General features: G+C 46.6%; 1 protein-coding gene across 13 annotated transcripts in view; it reads right to left on the minus strand.

Annotated features, from left to right (window-relative positions):
- The window catches only part of Kair1d (Kainate-type ionotropic glutamate receptor subunit 1D), a 223983-nt gene that overhangs the window by 75549 nt on the left and 126443 nt on the right, over nucleotides 1-21991 (minus strand). For all 13 annotated transcript variants that reach the window (XR_013085279.1, XM_076811592.1, XM_076811597.1 and 10 more), the window contains exon 5: nucleotides 11517-11674. Coding sequence is in view for 12 of the 13 variants with exons in the window: in XM_076811592.1 (XP_076667707.1) it covers nucleotides 11517-11674 (158 nt within the window). In the remaining variant the exon portion in view is untranslated. The remainder of the gene's footprint in view (nucleotides 1-11516; nucleotides 11675-21991) is intronic.

Genomic DNA, 21991 nt, shown 5'->3' on the forward strand with positions numbered 1-21991 from the left:
TAAATCGTACGGTCTTCGCGTTAAATCAGCCCCCAACCCCACCCACCTCGGTCGCACCCTTTCGAGAAGCTATCGGGAGCTCGTTAAAAAGAAATTGCCCCGTAATCGATACCGGCCAGATTCGTGGAAGTTCGCGGCCGTTAGAGAGAAGGGTAGGCCACCATAGAAAGCAACGGAAGACCCATATAAATTAAGACGGCTATAGGCGAGCGAGCCAGGAAGGAAACTGAATCATTCGCCCCTTCCTTGGACAAGGAGAAATGAGAATTAGATGAAGAGTGAGGTCGAGAGAAAGGAGAGAGAGTCTATCTGTCGGCGACAGCTGCTTCATCGGGATCTTCGTCGAGCAATTTGATCTATGTAAAGTATCGCGGCGAAAATCATCGCGCACATACCTACTGAAAATTCCTGGAATTATTCACCGTTGCTGCGTTACTTCGTATCGACTGTCGCATTTGTCCGAATACGTGGCACAGAAATTTATAGCAGGGTAACAGGGTATGCTACTTAGTTTCTCAGCATAATAGTTCAGAGAATGAGCTTTGAAATAGGATATCACCGAGGGTACCAGCGAATTCGCGATATCAGAAACTCTCGTCCCCAGGTCCCCGACACTTCATTTCCAAGTGTTCTTCAATTTCCCTCGGCGTCAGCGTGCGCATCATCGAGCATCACTAAGCTCCCAGCGACCTACGCGAGGATAAAGACTTCTCGGCCTGGCTGTGCCGTACTTGGTGCAGAAAGAATCTCATTTCCTCTCCAACACAGACAACACCCGAAAACAGAGCCAACGTACCGCGGCGTCATTTATTTCCTGCTTATTTCCATGCCCATCCCCTTAGCGGGCCCTGACGCTTCTTCGCCGCCCCGCCGTGATACAAGAAACTTACCCTCCGACCTTCCCCGTTTCTCAGGGGAAAGGAGGCCGTTAAAATTCAATCCGGCGTGGTTCGACGAGGCGGAGAACGGCGAACGATCGAGTCTGCCGGAACGGAGACTAGGTAAATAAGGTGTGAACGATGAGTTATCGCCGCGCAAACTTTCCCGCCTCATCCGTTACCTACGTCGAATGAATTCTTCTGGGTGCTAGTTCCCCTGGTGTCCCGACATCGCGTGCCACGATTCCACCCTCCCCCACTTCCGGCCGTGCAGCCGTTAGGCCGTCAGAATGAGAAATGGCGTTCGAGGGGTTGGCGTGCGAGCTACAAGCGGGTAGCTCGTCGGGGCGAGCTTGGCAAACGTAAGCCAGCATGCATGATTCAATGGTCACTGAACCAAGAAGGGAGCGCGGGTCCTGAAGATGACGAGGCAGTCGATACGACGGTGATTCTGTAAACAGGAAGAAGTCGAAGACACGAGCCGCGCATCGAACGAGACTCTCTGTTAATTCTCATACAACGAATGCAGGATCATTTTCATGTTGGATTTGTGATACTTAATATTATTTGTAAAATTCATACAGGAGATACATCTATTTTATGTATCCAATATACATAAATAATTATTTTGATCTATATATACGAAGAAGTCCTGACTGACTGACTCATCACGATTTCTCTGTAACCACTGAACCTATGACCCTGAAATTTGGTAGGTATGTTCCTCTTAGACCCTAGAGTATTAAGCTAGAGTATTTCTGTAGCTAGAGTATTTCTGTATTTCTTTATTACCTATTTATGCGCGACTATGTATATATCTATGTATTTATAATTTTAAATAATTCATTCATTTTATATTCAATTCCTTCGCGAAACCTATGCACCATAGAAATGTTACTACGGGACATACTGACCCTGCATTCGTCTCACGCGTCCACCATTCGTCTTCCGACGATTTATCAAATCGAAACTTTCTTCTGGTTACCACTGCAGCTTTAATTGCATAAAATTAAAAACACTACTGAAAACTACCAGTCTCGAATGTCGCCAGCTGTCGTCACTGCCGAGAATAATTTGGAAACAGCGACTCGAACAGCTGAGCTGAAATTAACTACGCTTCGTCGAAGGGGACACGGTCAATATTATTCTTAATCGTTCATCTACCCACTTGATTGCAGTCGACGAAAACCAAGCTCCACCTTGCACTGCTATTCAACTCCCGCGAAGAAACTAAGTACATTCGGCGGTTTGTTTGCCGTAAGATAATTAGCTTGAAACTTCCACGTCGCAGATTGAAAATTCATCCAGACACGTTGCGATCGTTTCCGTAGTCAACGAGGGGTGGAAGGCGCTCGTTCCTCGAGGGTTAATACGCCCAAATCAAATTTAATTATCGAAATGGCGCACTTCCATTCTCAAATCTGTTCTTGCCAATTTCCATCTCGCGACTCGACTTGATTAAAGTCGGCGCGTTCCACGGTCACATTGTTCCACGATTGACGATTCCACCGTGCAAAGTTACAGGCGTGTGGGGCCGGGGATATACCGAGGCGGGCGCCATCATCGATACGCCTGCACCTTGACGAGGAATCAGTTTCTCGATAAAAAACGCCCGTCGACGGTACAGCTTCCAGGGCATTTCCCTCTTAATTCTACGCTGGCCTCGACCGAGCAGCGTTTTCCAACGCGCCGCGCCGGTGAAAAAAGGTGGAACCCAAGTCAGAGGCCGATAACCTGTAAGCTTGTCGGCGCGTAAAATTGAGGGAAAGACACTCGATATTAATCTCGTTTCGATTTCCTGGCGAACGAGCGATTTTGAAAGACAGATTGAGTACAGAACTCACACTTTTAATTCACAATTTTAATTTCAAATCCTTAGCTTATTGCGATTACTTCAATAATTTTGAACTCGCAAATTTGATCAACGCATTGTTTCCGAGTCCTCGAACTCCAATTTAAGCTCGCATATCTCAAAACAAACACAGCCACCTTAATCTGATTCTTCATCCAAATTCAATGCACGGAGCAATCATCCCCCGTACTCCCGACGTAATTGCATTCCACGAAAGCCGAAGTAGATTCCAGCTGTGCATTTTCTTCCATAAACACGATCACACGTGTCCGTATATCGCTCCTATCCCCCGAAGAACAGCACTGCGCCTGGCTGCTTACCGACCCGGGATTCTAAGTAAATCTCACCCCCGGCGGGGAACGACTTCCAGTGAGACGGCTCGCCCGCGCGGCGAAATTGCTCGCCGTGAGAGGACTTTCGGGCTGTCCCGCGACTATACCGCCGAAAGATGGGGAGACTAATACAAATAAAGAAGGGGTTGCGCCGAGAGAGGTTGTCGGGACCCCCTGACGGATTCGCCGTTCCGTTTAATCGCCCCCCTTTGTTTTGTCGCCGGCAGAGTAGACGACGACTCCCCTCGGCGGCGAGGAAGCTGCGACGGAGCAAAGGGGGTTGGAGCGGAACGGGAGACAGGGAGACAGTTATATTGCCAGGAGAACTCGGTCAGGTGAAACTGTATGGAGAGTAAACCGTGGCGGAGTAATGAAAACTCACCAAAGCCATCGAAATCTCGTTTTTCCGCGGGTCCTTTTCATTCACGATCCTCCCTCTGCTCCCGCCGAGGAAACGAACGAATGCCACCATCTTGAAATCGAAACCGGCGGGCTGACGCGTTCCTACGTACGCCGAGGTCGAGTTTTTTTTGTTATTGCATCGTCGAAGGGGCCGACGTTTCGCCCATTTGCATGTTATGAATAATTATGAAGCCCCGAGTGGCGCGGGCCGGCGCGGCGGGTCTCTTCTAAATCTTTTTTATGGAAATCGCGACTTAGATATAAAGGATATTCGAGCGTGAAAGAATCCCAAGCACCTCTGGTACACTGGTACGAGCAGCGTGTTACGCGCATGGAAAAAAAAAATGGCACAGGAGAAAAGGGGAAAAGGTCGAAGACCGCGAGCAACGATAAAATGGAAGATTAATCGACCTCATCGTCACGCTCGAGTTAACGAGTTTATTCCGAGGCACTTCCTTTGCATCTCGCGCGCCGAACGTCGTCGCGAGTTATTCGAAGCTGCGTAATTCAATATTCGACGGGATTACTCACGAAAACGTTGGTGACATCTGATTCGCGTATCGCGTTAGCCAAAGTAGCCCTCTCGATAGTTTGTTCGCCTTTATAATTTGACGGGGAGCAGACATCGCGGCTCCTCCATCATGTGTGTTTGATCAAAGTTTCGTTTGTCGAGCATGAGGAAGTCGGTTGAAGTGGTGCGAAGCGATAATATTTATCGAGCCTACGAAAACATGGGGGCTGGTCGCTTTTAAGTGGGCAAACAGAGTGATTTTCCTACCACTTTAACGAGGCGAATCCCTGGGATGGGGCATACGTTAACAAAATGCCATGCATCCCCTATTTCCACGCTGTTTTCGCGAATATTGAACGAGTTGCTAAGTATCCACGATATTTAGTTCGGGATTGTTACTCTAATTTCTTATTTTGCTAGTTTGGCGTTTTCCGTGTAACCTCCGTGCAACTATTTCAAAATCATCTGTCTTCCTCATAATTTTACTTTCAAATTATTATCGAGTAGGATAATATCACTTCACCCATAGCCGTTGGCTGTACTTTGATAAGAACGCGAATCAGTCTTCCTTCAGAATACATGCTTAAACATTTCCACAGTGGTTCAAAGGTTAATCGCGACTCCCCTATCGGCATTTTACTCCTTCGCCCCGCAGCTCTGGATGCCGATAAGCCACAATATTAGTGAGTCTTCCTCTTCGATACTTTCCTTGGGTTTGGCAAAAAGATATATTGCCAAAGTTTGCGAGGGGCCGAGAGAACGTTCAACTCTCCCAGGTTCGCCCGTGCTCAGGGAATCTCAGCATGCGTCCACGTCGCTCCGTACAGATACCTACATGCACACACGGGCGTAAATACTTTTGCTGTCTTCGATGCCACTTTTATTACCGCTGGGAGGAATTACCAAGAAACCTATCGCGGGATCGTAAAATCCCGCGAACAACCGTCATTTGCGACTTGGTGGGATCGCGCGACCGATACCACAATCGAAATCTAGAGTGCCTGCAGCTTCGGCCGCGTGTTTTCCTCCCTCGATCTTGCGAGCGATTTCGCGCTGCGATACGACTGCTTCTCCTGGACGCGGAGACTGCACATTTGCTGAAGCTTTTATGGTAAACGTGGGCGATCCATCGTTTCGCAGTTGCTTACTAAAATAAGGATCGTTAGCACACGCGGGGGATAGATTGTGGAATATCGCTCCCAGTGGAGTAATGAAGATAGACGACTGAACTTTGAACGCGAGCAGCTATGTGACTGCCGGAAGCACAGGAGGAACGATTTCTGATCACCAATTACTTTTAAATCTACCCAATGGAAGATTCCAGAGCGAAGCAACCAGGCTTCCGTTTCGTCCACGATTTCCAGAGACTGTCCCCCCGATTGTACCTCGCCTACCATGTTTCGCGCAGAATGGGCTGAGAATAAAAGTTCGGGAGCAGAAAATCCAATTTGTTGGTCACCTTTTGCGGCCGAAGGAAGCACGGATGCGCATTTCTCAAAGAAAAAACTTCACCGAGCAATGCCTTCATTTCGGTCGGCCGATGAGCGTAATTGACGTTGGAAAACGGAAAGATCGGAGGGAAAAAAGGAGGGTATCCCGGGCTGGATACTCATTGGGAGAGTTCCCTTTGATCAATCAGACCGCCGTTTCACGAACGTGACGTAACATCTGCGGTGGACCGTAGCTACCACTGGCCATTGCTCGTTTCGAAGTTCACGGCGTCGAAGTTGCCTGGATACGTTTGAAGTCTTTGCCTTCGGCTTCTTATCATGCCCGCCGCATACCTATCTCGGTTTGAACGAGCAGAACCGAACGCCTCTGCTGGCTTCGAAACATTTCAATTACTTATGCCGCGCTCGAACCCCTCCCAGCGTCTTCCTTCCGTTTCTCTCCATTAGCGACCGACATCCTGCCCCCTCTTTGCCGCCGCTGTACCGTGAAATCTCGGCGTTGATTTTGTTTTCCCCTTTACCCCACTGGCGCCGGCGAATTATTGAAAAATCATCCGGGAAACCGCTCTATCCGCCCGGGACGCGCTCCTTCACAGGCGAATGTTGAATATTAAATGAGCGTGCGAGCGGGTATCGCCAGTGGGATGATTACGTCCCTTCAAATCAACGTTACGAATGCGTCGATAGATTAAGTTCGTGTCTCCCCGCGCATTCGTGTGCTGTATTGCGATGTGGATAGAAACGAGACTTAGGGTGCAGTCGTTTCGCAATTTTCCCTTGGGCTTTGCGATTTAATTTCATAGTGTAGTTCGATGCTTTGCATTATAAACTACAAGTATTTCCCTATTTTGCTGCTTATCAAGTAAGTTGGCCGATTTGCGGGCTGACAGTAATGCCTGCTAATCCCAAAAACGTCACAATTTATATCATAGCGATGCCTCTATAGAAGATCCTTGTGAATATATCCACTTGCAACTGCCCGTCATCGTCTATTTTAGTGGAGTCTGCCAGGTGCAGTAGGCCTGGGCTCGCGTCGCGGCAGACACAGCGTTGACAGATAAGCGCTGCGAGACACAGCGTTGCCAGAGAAGCGCTGCGAGACACAGCGTTGCCAGAGAAGCGCTTCGAGACACAGCGTTGCCAGAGAAGCGCTGCGAGACACAGCGTTGCCAGAGAAGCGCTGCGAGACACAGCGTTGCTGGAGAATTACGCGGCCGACGCAGTCTGTGTCGAGCCGAGTAGCGAGACACGTTATGTGTATACCTCTATTGTAACGAACTCAAGAATATATATATATATATATTTCACTATTACCCCACCAGAGGTATAATACAAATGAGACACACAGCGTCGCGCGTAAGAAGCTCCGTTCAGCCGCATTGTAAACCCTTTTCGTCGCTCGTGAGCAATCGACTTCGAGCTGCTCCCATAGGACCCATTTTCGGAATGAATTCTCGCCCGGCAGCGTTGCTTGTTGTCGCTTGCGCTTTGCGGGACGCTGCTATCGGTTTACGGTAAAACCCAGCTTCACCGCAAGCCACTCGTCAGGGGCGCTCGTGTCTCGACTACGGTCTGACCAGGGTGCTCCGATTTGATGAACGACGCTGCCGATGCGACGGCAGCAATTGCTCCCCCCCGAATGCACGCCGCTGCAGGACTTTCGATTGTCTATTCACCTTGAAACCGCAAACCATTCCGGAGAATTACCGTTTGCACGCGATGAGAGGGCGTGCTCTGCTGTCGCGCGAAGAGCAACCGCGAATTCGTGTGTCGACACCATAGTCAACTGACATGGCCGCGCGCTCCCGCGGGAGGACTCGATTTTCGTCCATCATACGCTCCCGCCTTCGCCTGCGCCTCCGTGGGAGAAATAAAGAATTCTATTTCCCTGTCGCTGGTTACCGCTTTCCATGGAAACGTCATGTATTTTCAATTCACCGCGTTACGCCTGCGGCTGACGAATTTATATTTCGCAGAGAGGAGGACGGTTTGAATAACTATTTCTGTGCAATGCATTTCGAGGGGACGTTAAAATATTTCAGGCCGACTGGATTTCGCGGATGCATAAATGATTATGAGCGCGACAACATTCCGTTTTATAACATTCTCTAATTACGTTTCGCGCAATCATCTTAGTTCTGTAAAATGATTATAAATTCAATTCCCTTAACTCGTTAACTACCAACTTATTATACAAATATCGGGATATAATATGTACAAGAACCGAGGAAATACATGAAGCCTCGAATTTTTGTAACAACCTTCCCACAAAATATAACACGGCCTGAAGAATTATGCGCCTCGCTCCTGAGGAGGAGACTACCGGCCAAGTCGACCGTGCCGTCCGAAACACGCTATCCTGAAACGGGAGAACCAAGCATCGAGATCGCCAGAGGGCTAGGAGGCCTTCGGTCAAGGGTCGGCTCGAGGAACGTCGGAATTTGAATAGAGGGAGACGCGCATAAACAATTTCCTCACAATGCATCCGATATTAGCAACACTGGCGCGGGATACACGGGGAGCAATGAATTTTAAGGCGGAACGGATACGGTCGCGCGACACCGGCCAGAAAATCTAACAGAATTTATTCAAATCCCTATCGTTCTGCCCTTCGTGCCACAGGGCAGCCGCAATAAGTCACTGTCGCGGTTCGCCCTTATGAATAATGCAGGACGCGCACGGCAGAGAAACTTATTTTCGCGGGGATACGGACAAGATAGCGGGCGGAGGCGAGCGTAGGTGTGTTCCCTTAAGTAGGGGCCAGACTCGTATCGGCGGCGGAATAGAAGGGAAGCTGAAGACTCGGACCTCGTTCGCGCCGCGTGAAACGCAGTTGACACACTTTCCGCCGCGATCGATATGTCACCCACACCATGGACGCGTAAGAAGATCATTGTGGCTAGGGATGCTGACGACAGAGCGACGTTTAATTCGCGATGGTGTATTCTCTAAGCGAGTATCGATCCGTATGGCACGTTGTTGCGCAACCCTGATCGATGCAGCGGCAATGTCGATCATCGTAGCCCCGAATTTTGGGGAAGGCGCGTGCTAAATACTTGTCGATAGAGTAGACCGGCGCGGTAGTAACAGGGGGGTGATTGTAACACGTTAAATATGTCAAAACATATGATAGATATTAACACAAATTTTGGATATATGATGGAGAATGACATTTAGAATACACATATCCATGTCCCAGCAGTATGGATGCATAATAAACATGTCTAGTGAAGAAAATCACTTTTCGATACCCGAAAGTAACTCTTTGCAAGTACGTGGTTTTTCTTTTTTTTTAATATTTAGTTTGGCCATTCATAAAATAATGCTGATCGTTATTAATCACTTTACGTGTCTCGTTAATACAAATTTATAATTTAAGATCAGAAGCCTGGTCGGGGGCGGTTGTAACATCGGCAGTCGGGGTCGGTTGACTTAAAAAAATCTTCGACAGAACCGAATAGTGACAAAGAAGATGAATAAGATTGTCTTATAATTAAAATCAATAAATATTTTAATTTTGTAAAGCTAAATTTGTGCAACTATCGACTCCATGCAGTGTTACAACCGACCCGGGGTCAGGGACGGTTGTAACACTTTCTTCGCTTTTCATTTTTTATTAATAACCTGGATATTATTTGACATACAGCGAAACTGTTGTGTCCCAATAATGTTAGATAAATAAGTAACATTTTCATATAAGAACTTTTATTCTAACTGTGATAGTTCTTGCATAATAGTATTCTAATACTATACTCGAAAAGACATAATCTAGAATCTAGAGTGATCGGATGTTACAGGCTTATTATCTCTGACCATGAAGCGTGGACTACTATGAATTCGTACTTTAAAATATTGACGTTTAATTAAGAACTACGACGTGTCAATGTTCGGCATGTATCTTGAATTGCGCTCGAAACGTATTTCAGGTTACTGATGTGCCCTGACATCGATGAATGATTGTGCGCAGAATTGATCCATTGGGTTTTTTGCAATAAAACGAAGAAAAGTGCAAGCGTGATTCAGTTAAGAGTTATCATGGACGAAGCGTGAAACGTGGTGCGATCGCGCTCGTTAGAATCCGTATTCGTCGAGGCAGTTATGCTGCCTGACGTATGATAGATTGACTGCATTTTGCGAGTGATCTTGATGGATCGTCTCTAGGTGCTACCAGTTTTATGGCCCGATTTCCCACCGCGAGGCGCCGACTAAAATTCTTCGCCCAAGTAATTCGGAGCGAAGATGTTTCGCGGCTTAGAATCCCAGTTTTAAAGTTAATAGCGCTCTTAGGCGGATACGGTTAAGTTAATAGGACTTCTTGGAACTTTCCCGCGTGAATAATAGATAAAGTCAAATTTACGGGGGCATAGTCTCTCACGCTGGCGTGCAGATGACAGGAATGTGCGTCATTTAAACGGTTGAGAAACGTCTGCGCGTTTCCTCTGACACGTATTTAAAGCTTTCGCGTATTCGTTAAGAATGCGAAATTCGTAATTCCTAACGGGACGAGGGTTTCGTGTAATAAGTTGTTAAATTCTCTGAAAATAGTTGAGGAAACATAGAAAGAAACTTGACGAAAACTCTTTATGATATTACGGCTAAACTAAGCGTGGGGCTTTGCAGAAAATAAAACACCCTGTAAGCGTGAGTTCAAACGAATATAGTACCTACATCATTTGTTCACTTCTAAGAACGGAGTTCCTTATGATGGACGTTTGAGCTTTAAACTGTGCTTAATTATATACAGTCCAAATTCAAAGACTTTTCCGTTTATAAAATTGCTCTAATAACTTCTAGACATCGCGTTCAGAAGCCGAATTCTTTGAACGATGCTTGACCGTCATATTTTGCGTTTCATCCTGTACTCCATACATGATATACGATGAATATTAATATCGACTAAGGTAGCCGCGGGCAAAAATCAAAGTACGAGAAAGAAGCACAGCGTAAGCCACAAGGACCGCCCTCTCCACCGTATGCAGATTCACACTCCAAATACACTGAAGTGGGTCTCGGTACCTCAAAAGAACGAGAGGAGATCGGCGAAAGTCAAAGGTGCCACGACACCCAATCGGCGGCCAAGCGAAATTGAAGCGGACCGGCGGTTCGACGCGGCGAATAGGGTGCAATCGAGACCGAATGGTGATTCGATTAAATTCACGAGAACAGGAACGACGCTCGGATCGCTATCGTTTATCACAGGCGATGGGGGCTCTCGAAGTGGCCAAAGTAATCGGCAATAATGGATCCACCGTGGAGCATAAAGAATCCTCAGGACGATGATGTGGCTCGGCCAGAGGGAAAACAAACAACCCCGTCTTCGGCACCGCTCGACGGGGAAAACTTTATTAACGCGCCGCCGCGTAATAAGATTTAGCTCGGGGCTTACCTTCCGCCGCAAGTGGTCGTGAAATCTTTTTATGCTTAAATAGCCCGCCTCGGAGTTCTCAATTCGCCTCCCCGTTCCTAACCCGATGGTTACTTAATCGCCAATGCGAGCTATTCAGACCTCATTACGCCGGGTCACCGGGCGAATCTTTCCTTACCGCGCCAAACACCCTTCGAATAGGTTTACTGCTTACTTAAGAGGATCGGCAGCAGCGGTAGCAGCGAAGAATTCGCGCGATTAAAGAGTACAGGATTTGCACGGTTTACCTTGCACTCTCGGCGAAGCAAATGTCCTGCTCGCTATGTTGCGCTAATTACAAAGTAGCTTTACGGGATTTAAGGCGACGGTGTTTGAACCTGAGGCATCTTGTATAATAACAGAGTGGGAGCTAGGAACAGCTTCGTGCGCGGGATACTTTGCTGTAGTATACTTGTCTCGTTGAGTTGGTGTACGGACAAGAATTTCCACGTACACAAGTATCAGCAGACCATGCACCGAGCTGAATTTGAATAATGATTGTGAAAGCAAAAGTCACGAGGCTATGCACTACAGCAACGATGAGTCTTTGCCGTACTACGCGAACCATGCGAGTGAGTTATTCGATACGTGACATAATCGAATGAATTAATTCTAAATTAGGTCACGCCGCGTCGCTGTCCATTTCACCGAATCGTTTCCATTTAAGATAGTTGGAGAAAACTCACCGGTATTCGGATCCCTCGTTAAGTTGCCTGACCGTAATGGGGAATTCGCTGGGTCCGTGTGCCTTCAGGAGCTCCTGCAACCGCACCAACCCTTCGTTGTTCTCGTATATGATGGTAAAGCTCTTCCAGCCCCAGGCTTTCACCAAATCAACGTACGCCTGAAACACAGGTAGTCACTCATTTGCCGTGATCGTTGCTAGAATAATGCCTCGCCACTTTACAGGGGATATTTTACTTCGCGTCAGTAATACCAGCTTCCCTTGTACTACTTTGCATACAGGATCATTCAAATTTCAATGGCGTATCTAGACGGTGTACATACAAGAGATGGAAAGTCTTCGAATTTCAGCGTTCCTTGCTGGTCTGGCACTGTGTAGGTTTAAGGATGATGTTTCGTGATGCAACGTATCGGAGTAAAATTAAGAAACTAGGTAACGAATACTGCACAAATTAATCAGAGACCTTATTGTGACTAACAAGTGTTTTTCCACCCTTTCCGCGAAATATCATTCAATATCTTAATTTAAAAGAGTCTAGACAATTTCAAAATCGATTCAATATGGTAACTCACATATGAGTTATTACTAATTCGCTGTATGAAAAAGAAGTGGATTGTTTTTAAAGTTGTCTGAAGCCTCTGTATTTAAACCTTTCCCAGATTCTTTCGCTGAAAATTTGCCGCCCTAGGCTGTAGCCGACTTAGCCTGTACACAAATCCGCCCCTGACCCTCTGCCTCGTCCTCTGACGAACTTAAATAAATCGCGAGAATTAATCTCGATGCCGTGGAACACTCCGAAAGAGGCAGCGCTCTGTTTACAATTTCCCCCTCGAATTCCATTAAAATGTTAGATTGCGAACTGTCCCAACGAAATATATCGGCGACGTTGCCCAGAACTCGAACGCATCTCGTAACTTCTGTAAGCGCCATTATCGCCCCCTGAAATATCGCGGCCGTACGTTCTGCCGTTCGCGTTACTGATATTTTTCGTCACATTTCCGCGCGGTTTTCGTTTTCTCCGTTACCGAGTCGCTGATAACCACGACCGCGGTCATCCATTCCGCTTGGCTCTTTCGCGATCGCTCGAGGACGGAGCCAGGCGGTTCCGTTCGCCAACGTCCCTCATCAATCCGCTTAACTGGTAGCGGGGTTAAGTTTCGTCAGCCAGCAGACGAACATTTCGCCGACCCCCGTCGAAGGAGAGCAACAAATTGAAACAGCGAATCGCTGCTATCCGCGAAGCAGTGCGGCTGAAATTCGAAACTTGCCAGCGAGTTGCCAAGGGCACGGGCGTGCCGCGCCGCGGGTATAGCTTCCCCACGGGCCAGGCTTTTACGTGGAAAACGACTATTACGGCCGCCCGCTCTCCAATGGCCGAATCGACCCGAGGAGCAACTTCGCGGCTGAGTTTTCACGAGGATCCGCCTTGGCAGTAACTCGCATTTCGAAGCCGCTTTCCCGATAATCCGAACTTCCTAAAAGCGCCGCTGTATATTTTCCGGCGAGTAACTTTCGCCATACTCCACCCTCCACCCCGTTCCCACTGCCGCCACTGCCACGCTTCCCGCCTCTTGCCCTTTTCCGCCCCCCTCCGCCGAGGTTATGCTTTCCAGGTTTTATAGCAGCGCGGGAGCTCATTTTCCGATTCCACTGCAGCGTCTTAAACGGGCGAAACACCGCGGCCGAGCAATGTAAACCGCTGTTCGTCGGCGGTATCTCGAGGTAAGGGCAGTTTATTAACATATCGATTGCTGGCTCTTCGCTTAAGGCTGTATCAATCTTTTCCCACGTTCTCCACTTTGCTTGGCGGTGAAATAGGCTTCCCGGGCTATCTCGCTGATCGTGGAAGGGTTTCTAAAGTGTGGACGATTTTTTTTAAGTTCGAGGATGTTCTTTGGGCTTCGGGGGATTCTGGTGTCTCTTAGGGGTGACCACTGTAATGGTCTACAAAGTAAGGGTATTTCCGGGAATTTTTTTCAACTAAACAATGCAAGTAAATCAATGTATTGGTTAGTAGATATAGTTTGTATGTACATATTGATGAGTAAGAAGTTTTTTTTTCAATTAAATTTAATTTTCGGAATCGGAGTTTTAATATCGGATAAGTAATCCAATCTAATTATGTGTACGTTGTCCAGTTCTGATCAAAGCGATGCGCAATGAATTGGGTGTTCGACGAAGGAAAACCGACGAAGTAGAAGCGGTTTTCCAAATGAAATGAGAGTTTGCACTTACCTCGTTGAAGGTATTGAATTTTTAGTCGATCGAGTGAACGTGTACCTGTAATATATGCCAATAATTCTCACGCGCTATTAATTAAATTGCTATTATAGTTGATTTGGGATGCGATATTCATAAAGCAAATTTACGTAATGATAGTACAGCTCGAGGCAGGTATAATTCCGGAAATAGAACGGAAATTCGACTATTCTACGTTCCCGCAGAAAAGTGCCCATCAATTAACGCGTGGCAAGCCGGACACATAATAAATTGCACCACGTAATGAACGAAACTTCGCGCAGTTGAATTATCATCGTTTCGAGACCAATAACTGGGCATTGGATTAATGTGGTACTGCCTAAATTATATCATAATCGCCCAGACTAACATTTATTGAATTAACGGGAAACGGATATGGGTATCAGTGCCTGTTATCAGGCAGTTATGCTGGCCAAGCTACTGTGAACCGAAGTTAACAATATTCGAAATAGGTTGAAAGATTCAACACTGCGAATTTCACCATTGACTTTCGTACGCATCTCTGTAGAACAATTTCTACTTATTTCATCGGATACCGTGGCCTCTAAACCCCCGGATACCTATTCCGATACCCCTGCATACCGATAACCAACCCCCCGACTCGTTTAACCACTCAGATTACCGATTCAAGAAAGCCGCAACCTCTTTCCAACCGCTTCTTCGATAACCACCCTAGACCCAACATTCCCGGAACTTCGCAATTTACAAGCGCCAACAACGAGCTCCATCACGTGGCATCTTGCAGCCGCCGCGCATCGAATTTTCACGCAACGCCGCGAAGCGAACGGGCAACCGGGGCTCGTAAAACCGTTTCGCGTCAACCGAGACGCTTACCCGCGTTTTCCCCGCGAGTTCACGGGGATTAATATCGGATACAGCATGGAAATCGTGCATGGCCGCGGCGCACAGTGGCGATACGGAATGACAAACGCGACCATGCACCCTTCATATGCAAATACGCGCGCCAACGGGTCCGCGGCGTGTAGTGAATCTCGTCTAGCTCGGCGTGGGGAGGAAAAAAGGGAGCAACGATTCGAGGGAGAGGGAGGAAATAAATCTGCGAACATCGCGATTGTTCGAGGGCGGGAATACCGTACCTCGTCTCCTATAATCGTAGAAAATACGTTGTAAATCTGGCCGTGACAACAACTATTCCCGGCATTTCTGCCCGCGCGCTTCGCAGTCGCTCGCCCGCGATACGCGCGAATCGCGAAACGTTCCTGCGGGCGCAGATCCACGCGTTTCCCTCTCGCGACGCTGGTTTCCGCTTTGGTAACTTGATAGACCAACACGTTTCACGTACACCCCGATGCTTTAAACAACATCGTTCGGGATAGATTACACGATGGATGCTCGGAATTATTTGAACAGGGTTAATTAACGATACCGTGTATCCATTCGCTAGTGCACTTCAGCTTGCAACAGGGATTACTTTTTTTTCAGATGGTTTATCAAGCCTGGACGATTCTGATCTTTTAATAGAATCTAGAGTGAGTTCCATGGTTTGCGGGATCGCTAATTTCGGCTCGACGATTTTCGGTGATAGGGGTTGCTAGAGGGTATAACTATCCCGAATTTCCTTATAAGCTGGAAAAATTTGAGAATGCTGTGTTAAAAAGTAATTGGATATTTCCAGGTTAAAGGTCGACTTTTGATAGACGCTTCCAGAGTTTAAATAGATCTGATTTGATAACTCTGCAATACTCTTGTAACACCAAACGGGTGTTTAAATTCCTTTCGAAGATCCCAATAATATTGTGAAAGAATAATACAAGTGGAATGGATGGAGCTCCAATACCATTTAAAGATCGGAACAATACCGTATCAGTGTGCGCCCTTTAATTGCGTAATTCCTTTCGTCGCGATGAAATGCCCCTCCCGTGGATTTATTCCACCTTAAAACGGGTTTCGTTGTTACGGCTAACCATGTATTTCAGCGCGATTGTAACCGTGCCAAGCTCTGGAAGATTAGCGGTTAGCACGGCAACGATCCGCGCCCGAATGCCGTCTCAATTTTCAAAATCGATAGTCTCTTAACCTGGAATCGTTCTCACAACGATAATTTACGGCCGGAATTAAACGGAATGCCAGCCAGTGCACGGAAAGTAGGGGGCAGATTATTTTTGAAAGGACGGCCGAAGAGGAAATACGGAAACGGGGTGAGAATGGGTGTTACAGGGATTACCGAGATTGCGCGGCGAAAGGATTATTCAAATTACCCGAAGAAATATTCAGAACGAAAGATTTGCTACTCGACGACAACTCTGATTTATGCACCAACCAGGTAAGTTCACTTTTGCATGCACTTCTGACGTGCGAAAGGAATTTCCAACTTGCCTCGAGGATCGTAACTGTCTTTTATTACGAAGACAGGATCAATTAATTTCTGACGAATCTATGAACTCTTTGATTTTATGATTCCTTTGAGTAGGGACTCTTAATGTTTAAACGGAACTGTCAAATGAATGGTGAATGGCGTTGAAATCTTTAGAAATCGTTGAAATATGTAAATGAACTTTTATACAAATTTTTATACAAATATAAATTTGCCTATTGTCACGAAGCGAAACGTGTCCCCTTGGTGCAAACCAATTCCAGGCGCGTCGACCTGGAAAGCAAAAGTCCCCTGTTCTCGAGTTCCGCGATACGATCGGTGGGTAATTTGTGAAATAGAGGGTCGAAACGCGGAACCGCACGGACATTACGTATTCTCTGGCTGCCTCGTGGGCAAGAGACCCGTGGACTTCACGGACGATGTAAATTGCGTGGAAATATTTCCGTGCCGCGGCAGGTATCTTTATCACGGTATCGGTGAAATTCAAGTCCATGGCCGTGGCGAGGGAGGAACGAAATTTATCATCGCTATTACGTTACCATTTCAAGCACGTTTGTGTCCGAGCATCATATACTCTCTGAGTACTGTGCCTGGGTATCTTCTCGGATACAGGGCGTCTCAAAATTTCAGGGCAAGCCGAGATCTGCAAATTCCTTACATAAAAAGAAGCTCAAAAGTCCCCTTACCATTTTTCAGTCTCAACAATAACAATTTGTTTAACTTCCTTGTGTAACAAAATTCAGTTGCAATTCACCATCGCATCGCTCAAACCGTTGTTCAAACTTTAATCGCTTATGTACACTCGAAATTAAAGCCTCAGTTTGCAAAAAAAAAAAGGCAACGGCTTTTCAATTTCTGTTGGCACATAAAATTTACACAGACTGTTCCATAAATCTGAAACATCTAGTACGTGCGTCAGCGGTTCTCGCGAAAATGCATACACTTTTATCTTTCACCGCGGAGCAGCATGACTTTCCATAATGAAAATACCGTCGATCTGCCGCAACCGTGAAACATTAACGGATTCTCACTGGGGAGTGGTGAATGCATGTTGAATAATACGAAAGAAGTCCGAAATTTATGAAAAAGCACGACGCCCGAGTATATACGTGCATAGACGCTGTATTGAAAAGGATGAAGAATGCACGGAGCACCTTCTACGAAAATAAAGATAAAATGCTAAGAGAATTCTACGTGGTTAATGATAATCCTTCGTTTTCGCGCGCGGCGCGATGAAAGGCGGCACGTCCCAATGCCGGAGCAAAAAAGTCGCGTTTCATTTGAGCCGAGTTAGTTTTTGGATTTCCGTTCATGTGACAATTTCTTTAACCAATCCCACTGAGTACTGTAGTCTTCTGAATTCTTGATTACTTTTCCTTGGCTCCATTTCAATCGTATTGAGAGATTCAGGAGAAAAATGACTCGGGTAGGGAATTTTATTCAACCCGGCAATTAAAGAAGTTGTAGAAGAGCAAGCGGTCCCGACTGCTCGAGTTATATTAAATTTGATCGTGTTTTCAGTGGGAAATATGAGACGGGAGCGCAACGGGGTGTAATTTCATTTTATTCGGCGCAAGTTTTCACGTGAATCGCCATGGAGAATTGAAATTATCGGACGCGTTCGATTCCACTGTTTTAGTTCTCGACTTACGAACTCAGTTTAAATCCACCACGATGAAACGCGAAAATGTTCGGCGGGAAAGTGTGTCAACTCGTTAAAAAGGATTGAAAAAGATTTCTCATTACACGAGAGCTTTTATACACTCCCCCCCCCCTTGCTCTTTTCCCGGGCTGGTAAAGTACGTTTTGTCTTAAAAATACAAACTGGAAATTTGTTGAGAAGCCAGGTGAGAGCTTCCTTTCGACGAATTAACCTATTTTTTTTCCTTCAAATTTCAGGTCAACAACTGCAACTTTCGGATTATCCCTCCACGCGATTTTCTGCAACGCACTCGAGTCCTTTGTAAACTTTTTTCCCCCAACAGTTTACCGTGTTCTGGTTGGGACAATTTGAAATTAACTTTCTTAACGTCGTAACGTGTGTTTCCACAACGGCGCCAGCTTATTTAGCTGTCAAGGAAGAAAGCAAACGCAGTGAACGGTGCGGTAGGAGCACGGTTTTAAAAATCGTCGCGCGTGAACGAGCACTGCGGGCATTTTGCAAACGTCTCCACTGTCGTGTGAACCAGCCAGGTGCTCTTCGGTCCAAACATTATTGATTTTTTCCCGTAAATGTCTCAAGAGCTCGGTTAAAAACGATTTCTTGGCCGCTCGTTGTCCCGGCGTTCTTTTCAACACGGACCCGCTAACTCTAGCTGCATTACGCTCGTGCATAAAACGTACGTAACGGTGCACGGTGCATCATCGTGTCTCGCTGCTAACGAACCCCTTGGCAACGTGCTCGTGATGAGGGGTCACAAAAAGAAAGCGCTCGTTTGCTCGCAGCTCGTACGATTCTCCTTGTCTGCACGCGCCGGTCCGTATTCGCGACCCTTTTATTTGTCTCATAATTTTCAACGCACGCGGGTTATCGTTGCGTCTTGAATACCAGCTGTTATCCCGCTGGCAGAGAATTCGGCAAAGTAACGCCGATCCAGGCCCATGAATCCGCCAGTCCACTGCCTGTCTGCCTAACGGTTGACAACCTTGTGGGCTTGTCCGAGAGGGAAGTCCGCGAAATATGGTCCGTGCGTCGTGGAAACGAAATTTTTTCATCGCGCTAACGTTTAAACATTAGTTTAGTTAGATCGTGATCTAAAGGAGCGCCTTTTAGATGGAGCTTCCTTAAAATGTGGAAGGCGATGAGTGCAGGATCACGGAAAAAAGGGAAGCCTCGGACGCGGGGACTCGAACCCGCGATATCCAGATTCCTTGTGCGCTGGCCAGCCGCCTTAAGGGGACTAGGCACTCGAAAAATCGATTTTTCTTATTGCAAAATTGTAGATTTTGCAGCTAAAAACGTGAAGCGGCAGCCTATAGCGTCGCCTTTGCCCAGAAACTTTAAATGCGTTTTTCTCGAATATTTCTTTCTCTTCATTTTGTCCTGATTACGAGCGAATTGAGGTTCAAATCGACTTGAAAAAAATTACAGGATGTGTAGAACATGTGTCATTTCGGCGCAAACCTCTGATATGGTCTGTAAAAATTCGAGACTTTCATAGAAAAAATTAAGAAGCCACTGGATGTCGGTAGCACACCAGCATTGTTTACTCGGCCGAGTACTAGAATATGCGTTCAGACTGTGCTCGGACCAGTGGGCTCACTCAGCCGAGCACTCGTCAGGTGTAAACTCAGCGTTAGCCACCTCGGCTACCGCCCACTCCCCCGGTCTTGGTTACTCCGTGGCCTCTCTTATGGCGGGGGTTCCTGATCCCACATGAGTGACAATAAGTGGGGAACGATAGAATTTCCATCAACAGTTTCTCCAGGGAACGAGAAATGCGTGAATCAATATCACTGGCGCCCTGTGGCCACGCGAAACACGTTTTACGAGGTGAAATTATATACGACAGGGTAATGAACGGAACATGATGTAGCTACTCGGGAACCATCTGCTGTCGCGCTAACTTCGCATTAAGATACATGCACTTTCTGTGAAGACGACGACGACGATGTCGACGCTCCTTCGCTCCGTCAAGTGTATTACATTATTCGCCGGGCGACGCACATTCCCGTTCCCGACATCCAGCTTTCATTCAGCACGTAACACCGCCGAACCGGTAGTCTCGAATTCGTCTCCACTGTCGCGCCCCGTCCCGCGACAATTCTGGCTTATGCGGAAACGACGCGTTTAGTCTGACTAAGCGTTCATGAGATTAGTTGTTTGGGTGGCTAATTTGGCTGGATGAATGCAAGGGGGTTCATTGGCTTTACCGACGCCCGCCGGGAGCACGCGCTCGGTTTGCTAAGGCGACGGGGACCGATTAACGATTCAGCGGGTGCGCTTATTTACGCGTAGAATGCGTATCGAATGGAGCGAAGTGCTGCAGGATAGGGGGAAGTTCTGCAGGCGCTCGCGAAGCACGTTTTCTCCACTTATTCCAGCTCTTTCGATATTTTGCCCCTTTGCTTGTTTCACGATCTTTGAATTTTAACGAGACCTGCGCGTGCTTTGCTCTTTCACGTCCACACATAGGTACATGGGTACGTACACGCGTATAACGCTAGGCGAAACGTCGCGGAATGGAAATTTCAATGCATTGCGCGGCTGTGTACCGCGATATCCAAGTCAATCGCTGTACGACCCTTTTCTCTTTCTCTTTTAATGTAGATCTTGTAGATCTGGATTCTCAAGTGAAGTTTATATGGTGAAGTTTAACGTGGCATTAAATTGCTGCTACTACCGTCAAAGCCACTCCGCCAAGATAGATTCCAACTTTGATGGGGTAGTTTTCCAACCAACGTTCACTATGCATCTTTTTATTCGGACTACAGAGTCTCGGATCCATTTAAGGGGTGCTGGACTATTGGATACGTAAAATCGTTTGTTTCTTAGATGCTAAATTACTTTGATACCGCATAATCGTTTATAGTCGTGCTTTTCACAATCCATTGTGGACATTTTTGCGAGTAATTGCAACAAAAAAAAAATCGACAGATGTATAATATTGTCGAAGTTATTACACCAGAGCCAATCATCTGAAAGCAAACTTCTTTAGGGGGACCATTTTATGCACCAAGATCTACAGAGTGGAACTTTGCCGATGAATTTGAACAAAAATTGTGGAAGTTACAGACGAATCAATTTTTTCCCCACAGTTTTACGAGAAAAATCGTCTTTAATCAGTTATAAAATGTTGTACAAACATCCAATGTTGATGCGGGGATTCCACTCTGTAGAGGAAGGAATCCTACACGCCCAGTAAAAATTTCAAGTGAAAATATTCATTGGTTCAAGAGTTATGATGTACACTTTGTCTGAAAATGGTGTTTCGAGAAGTACCGCTCTGCAAGCCTGTTACTCAGTTACGTTCGCTGCTGTAACTTCTACAATTATTTGAATTTCTTCACGAAATTTCGTTTAAAATATTCATAAAGGGTAAGACTTTCAGAATCAGTAAACAAAAAATGTAATCGATTTTTTGAAGTTGAAGTATTCCACTATCCCCTTCACGCACACCCCGTATAATCGAGTTTTCGAAATCGACTTGGCACACCTACAGGGGAAAGTAACCGTGAGCAACGGTGCTTCCAGGAATCGGAGCTTCTCCAGATGAGACCGGTTACATATACCATCGTATACCTACCTACTCTTTCCCGCGGAAGATAATTACGAAATTAAGACTCTCCGCCACGTTTCACCGCGCTCAAAGCGAAATTCGTCGGCTATTGTGTGCTTAAATCAAAGTTTCGCGAGCAAACAAAGTTGCGCGCCCTGGCTGAAGTTGTTAGACAGGGCGGTGGCGAAAGTTCAAGGCCTTTATCGCCTCTTCCCGTGCGGGCACACGTGCTGGAGTTCCCCGAGTCCGACGTTTCCGGAAATAACAAGTTACCGTCATTAGAACTTGTCGATTATAATATCGTCGGTTCCCCGCGGAGCCGGCTAATCATTGTCTGTGCCAGTCAGTTTCGACAAGTCTCTTCTCAAGTTCTTAATAATAACGCTCCCCTCTTTTCACGCAGAAAGGGGAAACTGATATAACGTGGTGCACTGTGTACCATACGCCTCGACCGGACCATAAAGGATACCATTAATTTCTTTTATCTTTATACTCAGGAAGACGGGCAAGGGGCGTAAATTTATATCGCGTTACGCGGCCAATTTATTTTTCAAGAAAAAGGAAATTTCCGTTCGCACCGGCTTTACGGCTCGCGGAGTTTATCGCGTTAATTTAAATTTATTGGGAAAGTGCGGCCGGTGGCTGAACGCCGACAGTTCGGGA

Source organism: Andrena cerasifolii, chromosome 5, assembly GCF_050908995.1.
Source record: "Andrena cerasifolii isolate SP2316 chromosome 5, iyAndCera1_principal, whole genome shotgun sequence".
NCBI classification, from domain to species: domain Eukaryota; kingdom Metazoa; phylum Arthropoda; class Insecta; order Hymenoptera; family Andrenidae; genus Andrena; species Andrena cerasifolii.